Raw genomic sequence first — 18,653 nt, 5'->3', positions numbered from 1 at the left:
TGGGAGACAGCAGATGGTGTAAGATATGAAAATAATAATCAGTTATCGAAGGATCATGAGAGGAGGAGGGTGGGGGCGGGAGGCAAGGAAATAATTGGAGGTGATACGAAGGACTCAAGTAGAAAGAAAATGCTTTGCAAAAGATGATGGCAACATATGTACAAATGTGCTGGATACAATTGATGTATGGATTGTTATAAGAGCCCCCAATACAATGATTTATTAAAGAAAAAAACAAATTAAAAAAACGCTGTCCCCTCCATGACAGAAGTACTCCTACGTAATCAGTGTGACACCAGATTCCTGGTTGATCTCCCTGAAGAAAGGTCCCATATTGTGGACACAGTGCTGGATTCTGCTGCTGGCAGATGGGGCGCTCAGCAGGGGTAGTAGCCAAGTTGGCGGTCTTCGTGTCACTTGATCAGTTGGTCAGAGCAGCACACGCAAATGACAGTTATGTTGCCTCCAAGTCCAAAGACATTGACTAAGCATTGTGCCTCCTGTTCAGTTTGTGTGTGTGTGTGCGTGTGTGTGTGTGTGTTGGTGGTGTCCTAAATGAAGTAGCTTATCCTTCACTTTAGTAGGAATATCTTGCCATGCCCCAGACCACTGGACTCCTAGAAATTTTACTGAGGTGGAGGGCGCCTGACTCTTCATTGGGTTGATTTCCCACCGTTTTGGGCATAGTTGTACAAATGAATCTAGAGTCTGTGATATATCTTCCTAAGTAGGTCCAATCAGCATAATGCCATCAATATAATGGGCATATTGTTGCATTTTGTGGAAGAGACAGGCAATCAAGCACCCTTTGGTCTAAATTATGGCACATAGCAGGAGATTTGATGTACTCTTAGAGAAGAATGGTGACAGTGTATTGTCTTTGACAGCTGGAGGCAAACTGTTCCTGGTGGTTCCTTAGAGACTGGTGTTGAGAAGAAGGTATTGGCCAGATCAATACCCTCATACCAAGTACCAGCAGAGGTATTAATTTGCTCAACCAATGAAACCACATGTGAAATGGCAGCTGCAATTGGAGTCACTACCTGGTGACGTGTAGGATGATCCACCATCATGCTCATTGATCCATCCATTTTCTTGATAAGCAAAATAGGCGAGTTAAATAGGGATGTGGTAGATATCAGGGTCCCTGCATCCTTCAGGTCTTTGATGGTGGCACTATGATGGTGGATTGAATCTCTGCAATCATTCCAGGAAGGCGGTATTACTTTGGGTTTACTATATCCCTAGGCAATGGCAGTTCTAACGGTGTCCACTTGGCCTTTCCTACCATAATTGCCTTTTTTCCTCACTTCATGGATCCAATATGCCAATTACTAAGTATGTCTGTTCCAATGATGCATTCTGGAACTGGGGAAATAGTGACAGGATGGGTTTTATGACCAACCAGACACGCGCTGAGGTGGACCTGACCAAAAACTCCATGAATAACCTGACCTCCATAAGCTCCCCCTCTGTCTGGTGCACCTTCAAAACAGTTTGGGTCTCCTGGAAGTAGTGTCAGTTCAGAGCCAGAGTTCAGTAACCCCTGAAAATTTGGATTATTTCCCTCCCCCAATGACCAGTCACTCTGTGAAAGGCCTCAGGCACCTTGGGGAAGGCTAGAAGAAAGACGAATAGGGTGACCCTTCGGTGATGTAGCAGGGTCCTTCTTCAAAGAGACCTGCCTACCCTCATTCAAGGGGCTGTGGGTCTGTAAACTGTCTCAAGTCTGGGAATTGGTAAGGGGTCATGACTCTCTCTTCTGGTGATTACAGTTGAAGTGCTGTTCTCCCGACTTAGCATTCTTTAGAGCGTAGAGATCACATAAATAATTTGTAAGTTTCCCATGTGTTTCACTCCTAGGGACACCTTGGCTAAGTAGCAAGTGCCACACAAGAGAGATTACTCCTTTTACCCCGTGTTCTCACTCTCTCCTTGTGACCCCACACACACTGTCATGGAGACCGATTTACTTTTGACCTCCTCTCCCTGCTTGTGAGGACAGGCGCAGGTCCTAATGGACAGTCTCTTCATCCTGGATGAAAGTAGAGGGCTTTCAAAGTCACATGGACAGCTTGAACCCAAAAAGCAAGAACTGGAACTTTTCCTAGGGTGACAGAACGTGACTAGGTGCTTTGGAGCAGTGGAGTGACATGGTGCAAAGCCTCTCTGGTGTCATGTTGTGTGTTTGATCGGTGCTATTCTGTACCCTGAGTGGATCATGTCTTCCCTGTGACCCATCTGTGAGGGGATATCCAATTGCCTACAGATGGGCATCGGGTCTCCACTCCATGCCCATCCCACGGCCTACCATTCACCTGGGATATGGTTTTGTTCTGGGTCTTTGATGCCTGATACCTCATCCCATCCACACCTCGTGATCACACAGGTGCTTCCTCCATGTGGGCTTTGTTGCCTCTGAACTAGATGGCTGCTTGTTTATCTTCAAGTCTTTAAGATCTCAGATGCTATATCTTTTGATAGCCGGGCACCATCAGCTTTCTTCACATTTGCTTATGCACCCATTTTGCCCTCAGTGATCGTGTCGGGAAGGTGAGCATTACAGAATGCCAGATTGTTAGAACAAAGTGTTCTTGTGTTGAGGGAGTACTTGAGTTGAGGCCCAATGTCCATCTGCAACCTTGATTTTTAACAAATGTATATTTACATATATGAGTTCATGGGTCTAGTCCCCTGTTGTTGTATATGTATTTACATATGTACATGTTTCTATTTAGGCCTTCTGGTTCTTTTCTCCTTTTCATTTAATCTTTCCTCTTGTCCCACCATGATATTCGGCCTTCATTCAGGTTTAGTAATTTCTCACTGGTACATTGCCCTTGATTAAGCCCTACTAGGCACCCTACAATGTTCCTTCCATTGGACGTAGTTCACTTGTTGTTCCCTTGTCCCAGGTTTGGTTCCCCACCTCCCTTCCTTTCTCTTACCTCCCCTTCTCCTGTATCACTCCAGAACCTTTAGTCTCATGTTTTTCATCTCCGAACTATTTATCCTGCCTATCTTTTCTAGATAGACAAGCAGACATAAAGGGCAAAAATTAGGCGAAAGCAAATAAAACAACAAAGGAAGTCAAAACCAACAAAACAAGAACAACAAAAACAAAAGAAAATAACAATAACAAAAAGAAAGCTACTGACGGAAATGGAAAATCCTATCAATAGTTCAGGGTCTGGTTGTTGCACTTTATGAGTGTTTTACAGTTGAGTCTGGTGGGGTGTCACAGTGTCTCCCCAAAGTCTATATTTGGTATTCCCCGAGGGTTTCATCACTCTGCTCCCCTGCTGCTCTGCTGCCTGCCCTCAGAGCCTCGCCCCAGAGTGATGGGTCAGATCGTGCACTATTCCTGCACTGGGTCTCCAGTGCTGTCCCTGGCAGCACCATGGTTCAGTGAGAGACGTCATGTCTCCTGGTGGGGCTGGCTCTACGGTCCTCCCCGTGCATTGTCTGCTCTGAGCAGGAACATTATCCTCAGGGTTTGGTGGGCCAGGATGTCCCCATGAGTGAAATTTCTTAATATGCCCCATGGACTGAAGCCTCTAGAATCCCCACCAGTTTGGGTGGCACTATGCAAACAGGTGTGTAATCCTAAGAGGGGACTGGTTGGATTCTGTTCCCAAGCCAGTGGCTGTAGAGATGAGTGATCTTGGAAGAGCAGAGGAGAGGCATGCTGACAGCCTTGGCAAAGCATGTCCAAGACCTTTGTCTGAGTTGTGGGGGCCACTGAGACCAGATGTATCAGAGACTGGGGAACAGAATCAAGACTGTGAGGTACCTGGAGACTGGAGCCTATGGGACTGTGAGACAGAGTGACAAGCTGGATGACTTTCTCTGGCGGCTGAGGAAACTAATGACTGTGTCCCTACTGTGTGCTGCTCTGGACTTGGGATAGCCTACTGCCTCCCCTAAGAGCCCCTGTTAACTGTGAATTTCCTCTGTGAGTTCTATGGGTCTCTTGCTAGGAATTATTGACCCAGCAGAGATATAGAGGGGCTTGGGAGGAATGGTTGGTGGCAGAAGAGGTTGTCTAACCCCTGACTCTTGGTAATAGGGAAACCAAAGGAGGTCAGGGACTTTGAGTGCATTGCTGCCTGTTGGAATATCAATACCAGAAAGACTAGAGGTGGTGACCAGGGTTATCAGGGATCCCTGAGGGAACTCGGACTCAGTACTGGGCCCCATACTGTGCGCTTTGTTGGGGTAATCCATTTCCTGCTCAAGGCTCTCTCACAGGCTAGACTGTTCTCATCCATCCTACAACTGAGGAAGCAGGCATGGATGTGTCAGGTACCCTGCCAAGGTTACAGTGAGGACCCTGAGGCTTTCTAGGGCTCTCGGAGCTCATCCTGCAGGCTGGGGAGTGGGGAAGCAAGACTGCTCTCCCAGGAGAAGTGTCCAAAGAGGAAGGCGCTCATCTCTGAATCCGCAAGAACTAGTGTGGGGCCTGCTGATGACCTCTGTCAAGTCACAGCAGCTGCCCAGGTCTGGGCTCATTTCCTCTTCTTCAAAGTGCCCTCCTGGGTCGTCTGATGATTCTAGGTCACCTTGGAGACTTATAAAAGTGTAGATGTGGAGGCCAACCCTCCAATGAGGTCACAGCCTGGCAATGCCTCTTTTAAGGGTGTTTCCTTCTAAGTGGGAGAACTGAGAATCACCTCCTCTCTCTCGGCCTTGCAGTTTCCTATGGGCTGGACATCTGCCACTGATCTGGAGAGCTGCCAGTGTCCTGCCATGTTTCCACCAAACTTGGATCCAGGGATTCCCTCACCTCTTGTCTGTGACTTCTGTCTTCTGCATCATTGCATGTGGTGGCCTGAGTCTAAGGAGAGGTTCATAGACAAGTATAGAACTCATGGACTTGAGTTGGACTGAGCTGAGATGCCTTTTTGGAATATTGAATTATGACTTGGTATAAAGTTTTTTCTTACACATTGATGAGTGTCCCTGAACTTGTTTCCTAGACAACCGGGCCTAACATATCGCCACAGCTGACTCTCCTTTCTGGGCCCCTGCATCCCAGAGTGCTGGCCCCAGGTCTCAGGGAGAGCCCGTCTCCTATCACAGTCAAGTCCCCAGTGATGACCCGGTTCCTAGGTCAGACTGAGAGGAGGGGCAGAGGGACAGGGTGAAGCTCACCTCGGAGGCTTCTTGAGAAGTTCAATGTGGGAAAGGTGAAGAAACCATCACTCAGCAAGTGCAGAACAGCATCACGTTGGGTCCCTGGGTCTGAGCTGTTGCCCACGTATTCATCTATGATGGTGTTCATCCGCACTGGGGGGATGTCCTGGGGCAGGAGACCAGGCTCAGGTGTGTTAGGGTCCCATGCTTATGTAAGACCCTCCTGGGAAAACCCACCCTTCCTGCCTGGCCTGTATGTCCCAGGGTGTCACTCTGTGTATCTGTATTCTCTGTCACTGGAGGTTCTAGGTGGATTGTGGGAATGATGAGCTCATGCTCGGAGTCAAAGGCCAGTGTTGTGACCACTGCCTGGCGGAGGTATCTTACCCCAATCAGTGAGTTTCTCTGAGTCAGTTCAGGCAGTAGGTTGTGTGTAAAGTCACCAAAGGGTAGGCTGGCTCTGGGCAGGTGCTCCATTTCTCTTTATGTGAATCAGTGACAGAACCCATGAGGCCTCTCTATGCTCCAGAGAATAAGGAGGAAGGTGTGTGGACAGAGAAGCCTCAGGTTTCCCAAGGCTGAAAAGGTACATGGGCAGAGCCCCGCTAGATACAACTCCCTGGGTGCCACTTCACAGGCAGCTTCTGGTCTGCTTACAACTCTGCTGGGCGGCAAGTAGCATGCCCACTTTCAGGGGAAGTTTTGGGCAGAGGGATTAGGAGGACTGTGGGCAAGTGACTACTTTGGGATCTGTTCTGGGGCCACCTAGCTGCACAGGTGACAACATGGTCTTAGTAGAGTTGGTTCAAGGTCAGACTTTGCCCCTGATTCTCTTCCTCCCATACCCCTCCTCCCAAATACATCGTGCTGCAGAGGGTTGTCATGAGCATTGTGACTGATAATCACTTGTCTTACTCTTGACCACAGGGGCTGGTCGATTGGATGTCCCATAGGAAGCAAATTCTCCAGTGATGATGCTGATGAACTCAGTGTGTGTTCAGTCCTGAGTGGAAACCAAATTCAGTATTTGGACCAAGGACTTGGTGGTTGGTGGGCAGTGGTGGAGTTGTAAGGTAGGGGCAGTGAGCATGCTGCGCTGGTGGGACACTACTGCCCCTACTTCCCCTCCCCCTGGCATCTGCCTCACCATTTTGGCCAGTAGAGGCGTCAAGGTTGGCAGCATGTCCTCTCGGCGCATCTGCTCAATCTGATTCAGGATACCCGAGGACTGCAGGGACACCAAGTCTGTCTCAGTGCAACCTGACTGCTGTGCCCAGCAGAGACCAGTCAGGTGAGCACGCACAGCTCTATGTCCACGTGTCAGAGGGGCCAAAACTTGAGTCCATGGCCCACCAAGATGAACCCTATCCTAGTGGAAGTAGTAAGCGATTAACGTAAGAGAGGATAGAGAAATGGTTTGTTCCACATTTTCATAAAACAACATCCAGATCCCTGAATCTACCTAGGCAGACTCCAGGAAAAACCGAGAACATTAAATGTATTTAGACCCGGTTGTGAGAGCACAGACCACAGCGCCTGACTGCCTGTGTTCAAATCCCAGCTCTGACAGTTATTTCTGTGCCTCAGTTTACTACTCTGTCACGGAGGGATGAAAACATCAGCCTTTCAGCGCTGTTGTGTGCACCGAGTGAGTGAGCACACCTGGAGGCCCTGGCATGCAGTGATCACTACCGGCCTAGACTCTATTCAGGGTCATACTACAACCGGCAACAAGGACAAGACTAATAACATCATTAAGCCATGGGCAGGGCAAGCCATGAGCAGCTATCTCCCAAGAATATATCCAGGAGGCCAAGGAACTCAGGAAAAGAGGCTGGCTGTCATTAGCCAGTGCAGAGATGTGAACCAACAAAGTGAGATGCCTCTCACTGCAGCCTTCCTGAGAGAGCTCACAAAAGAGTCAACAAAGATTGCCGGTGAGGCTGTGGATGGACAGACCACTCACACTCTGCCAATGGAACAGATAAATGCTCAGCTGTGGTGTGCAAGAGCCAAGCATTTCTCTTAAAAGTTGGAAAAAGAAATGTCCTGTGACCCAGCACTCACCCTCTCTATTTGGATTATATCCCGCAGACATAAGATACACAACACCCATCAGCCAGAATCCGACCCAGGGTCCCCATAGTGATTCGCCATTGCCAGATGGAAGAAGAATTAGTTTGAAGGGGACGATGAGAAGGACCCTCTGACTGACCAAACCCCAGTCTGCCCCAGCCCCCATCTATATGGCATTTCTCAGGCGAGCAGCGGTTCTGCTTTGTTTGTTTTTGATTGTCTACTGTAGGTCTTCGATGAGTAAATCCGCCACTTTCACTTCCCATTCTGGAAATCATGGTTGGTCATGGAAGTCATGGTCAACCAGCATGGGAAGTTAAACTTTCCACGTTCCCTGTTGAAAGCCTCAGCTGCAGCCTTCATTGGGTTTCGAGTGCTTTCTTGATTTGGGCAAATCCCCGAGGAAGGGAGTTTGACAGTTACTGCACACTGCTGACCACTGTCTGCCCATGGTCCTGCCTGGACACCACAGTCGTTGGTGCAAAATGCCCTTTATGCAGCTGGATGGAGTCTGACTGGGAAGAGAGATGACGGTGCTCATCCATGGAAGAATGGGTAAACCTACAAGTGTCTGCTCATACTGCACCCTTAAGAGTAATGATTGCTCAGAACAGCTCGTAACATGGGGAAGCCTGGAGGGCATCGTACTGAGAGAAATAAACCAAATAAGCCCATCACAGAAGGTCAAAATTACATGAAATCTCTGCTGCCGAAAGCCCAGGTAAGTCTTTCACAAGAATGTAAATGTACTCTGATGGTCACCAAAAGAGGAAGGAACAGAGAGAGTGCATTAAGTGACTGGAGGGTAGACATCTACTCACACGGGTGACAGGCAGACACTATTCAGTCAGCACGAGGTCAGCAACTCTGATGGAAACCGTGAAGATGCTGAGAGGAGAGTACAAATTAAAGACAACAGAGTCCAGTGCTGTGGGCACACAGTCCTACAGTGATGGGGACGCAAGGAGCGATGCCTGGATGGACACACAGGCTGGAAGGTGAAGGAGGGACTGTAGTACTATACCCATGGATAGATGTGGATTGAACAGAGAATATTTTCCAATGTGCATCTGTCTACGCTTTAAATATATCCCGGAATGTGTTGGAGCCTCAGGGGAAAAATGGTGAAAAATATGGTGAAGAAACACCTTGAAGGATGAGTCAACAGGTCTGGGGGTTCAGGACTATGATCTTCTGGACACTAAGGTCTACTGACATGCCATACCCCACAAAGAGTATGTTCTACCCCTACTTTGGGCAGCAGCAAGTGAGTCTTGAAAGCCTGTCAGCGACATCTAAGATGCAAATATTAATGTCCCCCTGCCAGGGGAAAGAAGAGTGAAGAACATCCAGGATTTGGGGAAACAATTAGTCCAGCAGATGAATGGACGATGGGAATTTGACTGATCATGACTCTGAGTTCAGAGGAACTAGATGGAGTCTGGTGACCGCTTCCAGTGTATCAGAAAAGGATCACAGAAGAACGTCCCAGAGAGAGCGGAAGAAGAGGTGGAGCAGCCTCGACAACATAAAGAGGACGTGGCCTTGAGCCAGTTCTGAGATGGGCATCAGTGTCCTCCAATGAACCCTGGTCCCAAGGACCCCAGAAGGGATCCCAGCCACCATCTGCCTGGGCCCCTTGTAGAAGTGAGCTGTGCATGCAGAGGACAGCTGAAGGACAGGACTCCATAGCTCAACGTCCATTGATGGCCTCAGGCGACTTGAGGGCAGCAGGGTGGTGTTGTGAGGAGGATCAGAGTCCTAGAAATCTAAGAGGATTAAAGAATTAAAAGCTCCCAATTCAGAAGCCCGCAGAATCTTGGTCACAAGATGCAATGATGCTCTTTGACTTTGAAGGCTCTTTCTGTTCCCCTCTTCCCTGGTGTCCACTCTGCCCGAGGTGGCTGGTAGAGCAGGATAAGGACCCAGTGTTGGGGTAACAACAATTTCACCACACAGCTGACCAGTGTCACTCAAAACTCTCAACCCATCAAACACAACGCATGTCTAAGACCCTGTTGCAGTGAATGCGTTGCTCGGCAGAGGTGCTGCCTAGATGTAAAGTGGAATTCTGAAAAAACTAAGGAAATCAGAATCCTTGTGAATCACAATGATGTGTCAACATCAGGTCATCAAGTAGATGATCACGTGGCCATCACTTCCAATGCTCTGAAGAGGACGACCTTAGAAGGTCTCAGAGAGAGTCGGAGAACTGTGGGGAACACAGGTCAACGTCCCTACAGAGATGAGGTTGACTGGTCAGCTGGAGACTGGAGAAACCCCCAGACCCCATGGTCCTCCTTTTTATTCCTTGTCATCTTCTTCTGGGGAGCTCTTTCTGGCTCTGAGTCTCTGTCTTTCTCCTTGCACCCTGCCCCCCAGGCTGGTCTCCCCCCTCCAGATCCAGAGCTCTGGTCTTTGTCCCTTGTTCCCACCTTATCTGGTAGTCTGACTTCATCCACCTTTCTCCCTGTGTCATGTCCAGCCGTAGCTCTCTCTCCTATCTCTGTCTACGGCTCTCTCTCCATTACAACGTTCCCCCCAGTTAGCCCTGTGTTTTCCTTCTCTGTCCCCGGGCCCCCTTGCAGGAGTACAGCTTTGGTCTCTGTGGTGAAACCTCTCGTCTGGGTCTTCTCCCATCTGGATAGTCTCTTTTCTCTCTTTGTCTCTTTCCCCCCTTTCCTGTCTCTGTCCCTTGCCCTCTTTGTTTCACAGTTCCTCCAGGGTATCCCTGACTTTGATGTTCCTCTCTCCATTCTCCCCATTCCCCCACTTCCCCCTCACCCCAATATCTCTGTCTCTCTATTTCTGAGCCCTCCATCCCTCCATCTCCCTCGCACTCGCTCTCTCTCTCTCTCTCCCTCCGCTCTCCCCAGCTCCCTCTCTCCTCTGTAGCTCACTTTTCAACCAGACAGTAGGAAGGAAGGGAAGGGGAGGAAAGAGACCGGTGACTTAGGAACACCGTAGAGTAATCTCCCACTGGACATCGTCCAGGACAACGTTCAGAGGGCGTCGGAAAGAAGGAAGGATGCACACAGACCCAGGAAACAGAGAGGAAGTGAGAGATGTGATGTTACACTGCGGGGGTTGCAGTCAATGACCTGGAGCAAAGTGTGCACGAATAGTTGAGTAGAAACGTGCTCTGCTCTGTAAGCGTCTCTCGAAACTCCATGAAAACCTTTTAAGTTACGTTCATGAATCCTAGTCTCGTTGTTACCTTTTGTGAGGACAAATACCCAACGTTCACACGTAATATCAGCACATTTTATACCGAAAAGGAAATGTTTGTCTCCAGCAGGAATGCGTGAACGTGACCTGATCCATGGATGTTAATGTGTCAGAACTTGTAAGAAGCTGTGTGCTTTAGAAGTGGGAGTTCCATGGCCTCTCAGCGACAGCTTGATAAAACCGCCGTCTGACAAAATGTGGCACCAACTGGGCCCAGGTGGCACTGCCCCCAGAAGATGCATGTTGCTGGCACCAGCGCACACGGGCACAAGGTGTTCAGAGAAGCACAGCCACACGGGAGATGTGCACAGATCTCCAGTGCGGTACGAGCTACTTTCAGGGTGAAAACTTCCACCAGAGTCGGTAGTCAATGCAGCATCTAAAACCCAAACCCAAACCGTTGTCAACAAGTGGACTGGGGCTCATGATGACCCGTACAGGACAGAGTCCTACAGTCCACAGGGCTTCCCAGCCTGTCAATCTTTACATTGTTCTGTGGGGCAGCGGGTGACTCTGAATGGAAAACTCTTTCAGGTAGGAGCCTAGCATGGTAACCACTGTGCCATCAGGGTGCCCTGACCAGCATCTGTTTGCCTACAAAATAGAAAACAGTTCCTCAAAGTCTCGTGAAGAGGGTGCCAGGAGGGCAGCCCCAGTGGGAGGCCAATGCCCATCTAGCACTAATTTCTGGGACCTGCAGTCTAGGCACAGCAGTCCACACCGGGCTGGTTCTGGAGAAGCAGCCCCACTGCTTGGTGAATCCCCATTTCTGAGGTAGCTCAGAAAGTGTGGAGCCAGGTGACTGCCAGGGTGTGGGCTTCGGTTACACACACACACACACACACACACACACACACACACACACACACACACACACAGAGCACTGATCTAGAAACTGCTTGGATCCTGTCTAGAAACTGCTTGGATCCTGAGTGCCACAATGGCAGCAGTGTCTCACAACAAGCACCCAGGTGTAGTCTGGGGACTGACTCAAAGGAACAGGACACAGTGGACCAAAGCCGTGAAAGTGGAGATGCCCACTGCACTGTTGGCCCCGCGCTGAGCCCCCTGAAGATGGAGACTGAAGATGGGACCCTGCTTTGTGGAAGGGATGACAGTCCTTGAGGGTGACACAGGCTGACCTCACCATGCAGACGCAGCAGAAAGGGATGCTGGGCGCTCTGTGCACCTGGGAGGAGCCCGGGTCCTGCATCCCCAGTACCTTGATGCAGGAATCCTGGCAGGGGGCAGCCACCTCTAAGGCAGAGAGCCATGAGCTAGCTCCTCAGAGCCTGATGTATGAACCAGACAGCTAGACGGCACTTCCTGAGAGCAGCATGGCTGGGAAAGTCCCCCTTCACAAAAGCTGGTCTCCAAGAAGGGAGCACTAGTTTGGTGTCTAGGAACCTCCAGTTGGACGGCCTTCTCCAAGTCCTTTAAGCTTCCCTGGCCCAGGCTTTCTCACCTCTCAAGTGGGAACACAGTTCCCAGTTTATTAGGCTGTGGAATGGGGGTGACAGAAGACTGGCCTATGTGGGCCCTGAAGGACACAGGACCCCGAGGACACTCACCTTAAAAAGGAGCCAGCCCATCTCATGATTGGTGACACCCAGGAGGAAAGGGACCCGCTGAAACTGCTTTTCTGCCAGGAGCTCCTTGGGGCTCTTGGGAAAGAAGGCACCATCCACAGTGATGGGAATGAACTTCGTTTTCTGCAGGAGAAAGCAAGGCAGGACCACCAAGTCAGACCCAAGTGGGAGCCAGGGGCCACCTGGGCCCGTGCCTGAGCTGCTGAGCTTGGAGGGAAAGTGAGGGGATAAAGGGCAACTGGGGGAGGAGCCAAAGGCACAGAGGGGTGTGCAGTGAGCCTCTGATCCGGATTCCGGACTCCCCTGAGACAGCCATGGCCCTCTGCTGGCCCCTGCTCTAGCTGGGCTTTCACCTCCTTCCCCCCTTAGGGGCTGACCGAGGCCCCACCCCAGAACCTATCTGATCCTCTGCTCCCGTAGGAACAAGACTTGACCCCTCTGAGCCTTGGCCCACCCCTGTCCCCAAGGACGCAGGTGTACCTTCTGGGACTCGGCGGTAAGGACCATGTCTTCAGCTGGCTTCAGCCGGAGGCACTGCAACATCTCAGCGCTGGAGCTGGACCTGCAGGCCACGGAGTCTGCGAAGGCCTGGGGACAGCCAAAGAGGTCCTCTTCCCTCGGCCATCCACCCGCCTCCGCCTGCCTGCCCATGTGACTGCAATCGCTGTTCCCCCTGCGCTCCCATGGTCCCTATGCTGTCTCCATGCTAGTGGTCTGGCTCTGTCCACAGGGTGTGTGTCCTGAACCCCGAGGGGCCAGGTACCCACAGGGGGGTTGGGCTCAGGGGAGTGAAGAGGATCTCTGACCTGAGCCAGGGACAGCGGGTTGGGATTCAGGACCCCTGGGATGGTGATGACTCCGCTCTGAGCAATGGCTCTGTGGAACAGCCCCTGAGCCAGCGGGGACAGGACCTGGGGCGGCAGGAAGAACACAGTGACCAAGGGGACAGGGTCCCCCAGCCCCCACGCCACGCTGAGTGCACACTCACCAGTGCAGAAACGGCCATGGCACCGGCAGACCCTCCAAAGATGGTGACACAGTTGGAGTCTCCCCCAAAAGGGGAGATGTTCCCCTGCACCCAGCACAGTGCAGCCACCACATCGAGGAGGCCCCAGTTGCCTGGGGCGTGGCTGTCCCCAGTGCTGGCGGGAGGGAAGGGCAGTGGTCAGTGCGGTCTCCCCTCCTGGCAGACGTTCTCTGCAGCTTGATGTAGACCAGCACTCAGGACACAGGTCTCCTCTTTTCTTGGGACTGGCCGGGCTCTGAGCCAAGCTGTGTGCACCCGTGCCTTCAGTGTGTGATGGTTGGCCAAGCTGGGGAGACATCCAGCCCAGGCTCTCAAGACGCGGCAGGAGTCTACTGCTCTCTGTGCCCAAGCCACCCTGGAACCCTGACCCACCCCAGGAGAACTGCCTGTGCCCCATGAGCCATGTTCATGATCAACTCTGCCATTGGCTGGCTTCCTTCCCAGGGTGAGGTCTCAGAGAGCACCCTTCTCTGCGTGGATAGCAGGAAGCACCGGGGTTAGAGCTGTGCTCCCTGCCTGATAAGCCTCCTTCAGGCTCTGGGCCTCCCTCTCCTCCCTGAGCCATGCACTGCTCCAGGTGGGCTTCTCACCTGCGAAACCCAGGGATCCCAAGGCGGTACTTGAATGTGTCCACCACCACATTCCTGAAGGTGGCCAGGGGTGACCCTTGCTGGGAGGAGGCGGCACCAGTCACCAATGCACCTCCATGGATCCACACCATGACCTACAGAGATGGCCATGTGACTGTGAACTTGGGTCCCCGGACCCCAGCTCCCTATCCACCAGCCTAAGACATGTCTAGAGATTTTCAGCAGGTTGAAGGCAGGGTTGGCCAGGGGCCTGTGCTGCTTTGGCTGAGCAGGCTCGTGCACGGGCCCTGGGTCTACTCACCGGCCTCGCGGGCCCTGCACCGGCCTCAGCTGGGAGGTAGATGTTGAGCCGCAGGCAGTCCTCAGAAATGGAGAAGACCCTGTGCTTTCCATTCAGCAGGAACCTGGAGTTGTTCATTTTCTCCACATCCTGTAGACACCTGGGGCCAGAGGAGCCCACAGGCAGCCAGTCAGAGCAGCAGCTGGACTCTCTCTAGCTGGCCTGCCTGCCCCCCTTGCCCAGGTACTCACATTGTTGGATCCCTGCTGGCATCCCGCACGCCGTCCCAGGGCTGTGCTGGGCGTGGGGCTGAGAATTGGCCTGGTCCCACTGGAGCCTGGGCAAACGGGATACCCAGGAAGACATCCACGAGGACAGCAGTGCTCTTCACGGCCACCTGCCGGCCTCGCACTCGACCCTGGGCTGTGAGCACTTCAGGCTGAGGGTCTCCGGGATCTGAGGACGGAGCAGTGGGCCTGGTGAGTGTGTGGCTTCGCCAAGAGGTGGACAACAGGTGGTCTCCATCCACGCAATCCTCCTAGGGCCTGCGGCGTCCAGCCCTGTGGCCTCACCTGCCTGCTGCCTTGTAAGACAGGCCCATGGTCTTCTGAACTCCTTCCTTCCTGCTTTGACCTCACTGGATGGTCCTCCAGACCAAATCTAAGGGGGAGGAACCAAGCTCTCCTGGCCCCGAGTCCTGCTGTGTGACCTTGGCTCAGCCACTGTCCTCGCTGAACATTACATTTCTCTTCGACTAGCTGGGACCAATGTTGGCCAGGCTGCTGTGAGGATACATGAGGTGGCAAACACCCCCCGTCCCCCTCCAGCAGAGGATGTACCCTTCAATTGATGAGCCCTTTCCTGAGCTGATGCCCTCCCTGCCGTGTCGCCCACCACACTCCTATCCCCTTCTCCCAGGGGCTCCCACCTGCCAGAAGCTCAGGCCTGACAGGTGTGGCTTACCTGCAGCCATGGTGGGAAGTGTCAGCAGCAGACAGGCCACCCAGACCTGGGCCTTCACCCCAGACTGTGATCAGAGTGGCTGGGGCAGTGAGAATGCCCTTTAGTCTGCCTGGGCTCTTGAGAGGACTGTTGATAAATACTGGCCCCCACACCTGGATGATGCCTAGGCCCACTGTATGGAGGCGGCTTGGGCATAAAGCCCTAGTCAGGTGTGGATGGCCGGTGCCCTGGCACATGGAAGAGCCTGTTCTCTGCCGACCTGGATGCCAACCCCAGTTCACCTGCCAGCATTCTGTGCTCCTGGACACTTATCACCAGATGCAAATATTGCCACCTGGGCCAGGAGTCACCAATGGCCTGGACTATGGCTCTGAGTGGGTCCGCCGGCCGGCCAGGGGGGGGTGCCTGTGCTCCTATGCAGGGAGCAGCACTGAAGGGGGTGTCCTCACACAACTGCTCACTTTTGGACCAAAGGGATTTGGTCCCGGAGCATGAGCTGCTGGGGGCCAGGGTGAGAGTTGGGGTGACTGTATAATCCCACTTCTACAGAAGATTCTGAAGTGAAGGGTGAGATGCAGGGCCCTTCCCTCTAGGGGCCCTGAGGCTTCTTGTGCAGATTCTAACAAACAAAGTATCAGTAGGCGCAACTGTATGGCGATAATATATAAAGACTATAGCAAAGTCACAGATGAAAGATAAGAAAGGAAAGAGAGTAAAATAAAGGAGTCTGATACATTTTATGGTACATGCTGAATTCAGCTCCTCTTGATGGTCTACCTGGCAGTGGGAGAAGAGAGAGCATCTTTGTTACCCTGAGATATTTAGAGGTAGCCATAAGACATGCACATTCAGTAGTGACATAGGTCTTAGGTGCATGGAATCTACAGTAGGGTCCCTGAGCTCACAGTGAGGACACCTCAGACCTACATTAAGGGAAGGTATTAGCTGGGAAGGGTGACGAGGCGGAAGAGAGCAACAGGATGTTTGCGTCTGTGGAGAGATAAAATCAACCAGGTGCTCACTTTAAGGAAGCAGAGCTGTTAGTGGAGAATCTGTGGGAACCATGTGTAAAGCAGGATAATGTACTTGGACTTTATCTCTACCTTACCAAGTGGGGGTTTCCTACCATGGAATAGTAGCTTTCCAGATTCCCACTGTTACAAGTTAGGGAATAAAGTCCCCATCCTATTTCCCTCAGTGTTAGTTTCCCACAGGGAGGGGAGCATTAAGATCCATATGAACAAGCTTGAGCCCCTTGCATATCTCAGAAGACCTGACTCAAGAGCCAGAGCCCCTGTGTTCAGCTGTTGAGTTGGAAGTGCCAACTGAGCCACCTGGGGCAACTGGGTGAGGGTCAGGCCAGGTGGAGATGCCAGACCCTTGCCCCCGGCTTCAGTTGAATCCAGAGCATCTCATCAGCATCCCAGTATTCTTCATGCGTTCTTGCAAATCCCCTGATGGGGTTTCTTTTCCCCCTTGAACATTGGCTCGCAGGCCTGCGGGCAGGGCAGCACCCTGGGGTGTTTGTGCGTTGCCACCAGAGCAGTGTCCTTCCCTTGGCTGCCCTTGTTCTCACCGGGTACCATTGTGTTTGCTTTGTAACATCCTCTCCTGGCAGAGACAGATCTATGGAAATCGGCACCATGGCAGCCAGCTTCACTCTGCTGCACCATCTCATGGCTGGCTATGGGAACTTCCATGAGGAATACCAATGGTTTTTTGGTGCCTCACAGGCCTCCAATGACACCCAGGGTAGGTGCTTCATGTGCCAAGCCTTGGATAGACCCCTCTACCATGGCTTCTCTTGAGGGTCTTCAACCCCCTGCTCAGGGCACCAAGATTGCCTCTGCTCCCACAGCCTTCCGCCCTGTCCCCTTGGGTTTAGACACTATTAGGAAGAGTCTTTCTCTGTTCCCGAGGCCAAGTTCTCAACTGTCCCGCAGTTACCCCGTGCACACCCTCGGCCTGCCTTCCTGACTGTGCGCCGGGGCCCGTCTGTGTAGGGACACAGTGCAGTAAGGGAGGCCGAGGCACAGGATCTACGGGGACATTTACCCATTTAACTCTTGCTGAGCACTTCCTCCATTTCCATCTATTGCCAGGTTTGTTTGTGTTGTTGTTTCAGGAAGTGCCATACTGTTTTACACAGTGGTCGCAGCAGCTCGCAGTCCCAGGAGGGGTGTGTGGGTGTTCCCATCAGTCGGTGTCTGCCTTTTCCTCACACAGGCCGACAGGTAATGCTCCTGCGACATCTGTGCTTCATTCCACATGTTCCTGGTGATCGTGGACAATGCCAGGCTCCCTCCTCAAAGGTGAACCATGTCAAGGTAACCGAGTCCATGAGAACCTTTCCCCAGTCATCCTAAGGGAAACCCAGGGATCAGGGAGTAGCCCTTCATTGCTCAGTTAACACAGGGAGCTTTGAAACTAGACTCTGGGCTGAGAGAATCTGGAAGATATCTTTGTACCTCTAGCCCAGGTATTAATTCTTCAGGTTATGAACATTTAGGGCAGAGGTTGCATCCTCAAAGCCAGGGATTCCAACAGGTGGCATAGAGTAAGGTGAGCTGAATGGGTCATGAAGGCAACAATGGGTCTGGCTGATGGAGTGGCAATCAAGGACAAGTCCGGGGAGAGACTGGAAGGAGACAGAGTTGACACAGGCACTGGGGTTGGTTTGGACTAAGGTGTGAACAAGAGCAACAAAACGGAGCAAAGACTGGAGTGTCACATGTAGCTCAGTGGGGTTGGTTGTATGACTGTGAGATCAGTTTACAGCCGAAGGGAGCAATGCTGTGAACCCTGAGTGCAGAAGCGACAGCTCTGAGATGGGATGGGGAAGCAGGTCCAGGTGTTGAGAGCACAAAGTTTAAGGAGGGAGCAGAGTGGGTTCCGTGTTGGGCTCCTAAGGAGACAGTCAGTGGTTCCGACCCCTTGGCTGCTCTGCAGGAAACAGATGAAGTTGTTCTGCTCCCAGAAAGATGTCTAACTAGGAAGCTGTGAAAAGCAGTTCTGCTCTGTCGGATAGAGTTGATGGAAGTGGGAATGGACTTAATGACATGGGGGTGGGTTTGTGTTTACCATAGCAACAGCCAAGTAAGAATTGATCAGATGGTAGCGGGATTGCTTTGGGGTATGGGAGGCTGTGCAATATATGCAGAGGCTGCAAGTGGGATCCTGCAAAGCCAGAGCACAGCTTGAGAGGAGTGGGGAGTCAAAGGGGGCACATCTATGGAGGGTGTAGGACATTCAGGGAGCCAGCCATGTAAGCTGTCACAGCATTTGTCACGAGGATGTTGAAGATCTACATTTCTGTTCTTCAAATTCTGCAATCATAAAAAATGTACCGGCTTGATGGTCACAGAAAAGGCTGCAAGTGCAGAGAGATGATGGCCCTCAGTCACTTTTCAGATCTAGGACTGAGCTCACCTCCAAGGGCTAATTTTCAACCAAGCAATAGGCAGGTCTACATGGGGTAGCTTAGCATCACGGAGGTCTGACAGCTTAAAGTAATCAACCATCTGAGATCCAAAGGGCAGCATTCACCCAAGGACCCAGTTTGAATGAAGGGCAAGGAGATAAATGGCTCTGCTAGGTCTGACCCCCGCTCTCTAGCTCCCTGGTGATTGGCCCATCATTCTGCAGCTTTGGCTAGTTCTGTGTTCGACCTGTGTGCTGCACTACCTGTGGGCCAAGGCAACCCATGGATCCTATTGCTAGGGCTTAAGTCTCCTTTGAGACCTGCTTCACAATGCTTCTGGGCA

At 51.9% G+C, this 18,653-nt stretch overlaps 1 protein-coding gene across 1 annotated transcript; it reads right to left on the bottom strand.

Annotated features, from left to right (window-relative positions):
* Positions 1–2,964: 2,964 nt before the first annotated feature.
* LOC142431756 (carboxylesterase 3-like) lies at positions 2,965–14,899 on the bottom strand. Its single transcript, XM_075536719.1, has 11 exons — positions 14,890–14,899; positions 14,178–14,382; positions 13,948–14,086; positions 13,647–13,780; positions 13,018–13,171; positions 12,836–12,940; positions 12,510–12,617; positions 12,012–12,152; positions 6,284–6,364; positions 5,155–5,302; positions 2,965–3,026 (listed from the first exon to the last, which is right to left on the bottom strand). Exons 1-11 carry the CDS (start codon positions 14,897–14,899, stop codon positions 2,965–2,967), a joined length of 1,287 nt encoding a protein of 428 aa, XP_075392834.1.
* Between the last annotated feature and the right edge of the window lie 3,754 nt (positions 14,900–18,653).

The sequence above is a fragment of the Tenrec ecaudatus genome, chromosome 18, assembly GCF_050624435.1.
Source record: "Tenrec ecaudatus isolate mTenEca1 chromosome 18, mTenEca1.hap1, whole genome shotgun sequence".
NCBI classification, from domain to species: Eukaryota; Metazoa; Chordata; class Mammalia; order Afrosoricida; family Tenrecidae; genus Tenrec; species Tenrec ecaudatus.
Note: the sequence above shows the minus strand (reverse complement) of the source record. Positions and strands in the feature narration are given on the sequence as shown.

Excerpts from the sequence above, each read along its gene's own strand:
- LOC142431756 (XM_075536719.1), bottom strand. Across the intron at positions 13,781-13,947 it reads GTGCAGGGCCCGCGAGGCCG|GTCATGGTGTGGATCCATGG; the intron begins GTGAGTAGACCC and ends CCATCTCTGTAG. Across the intron at positions 12,153-12,509 it reads TTACCGCCGAGTCCCAGAAG|AAAACGAAGTTCATTCCCAT; the intron begins GTACACCTGCGT and ends TTTCTCCTGCAG.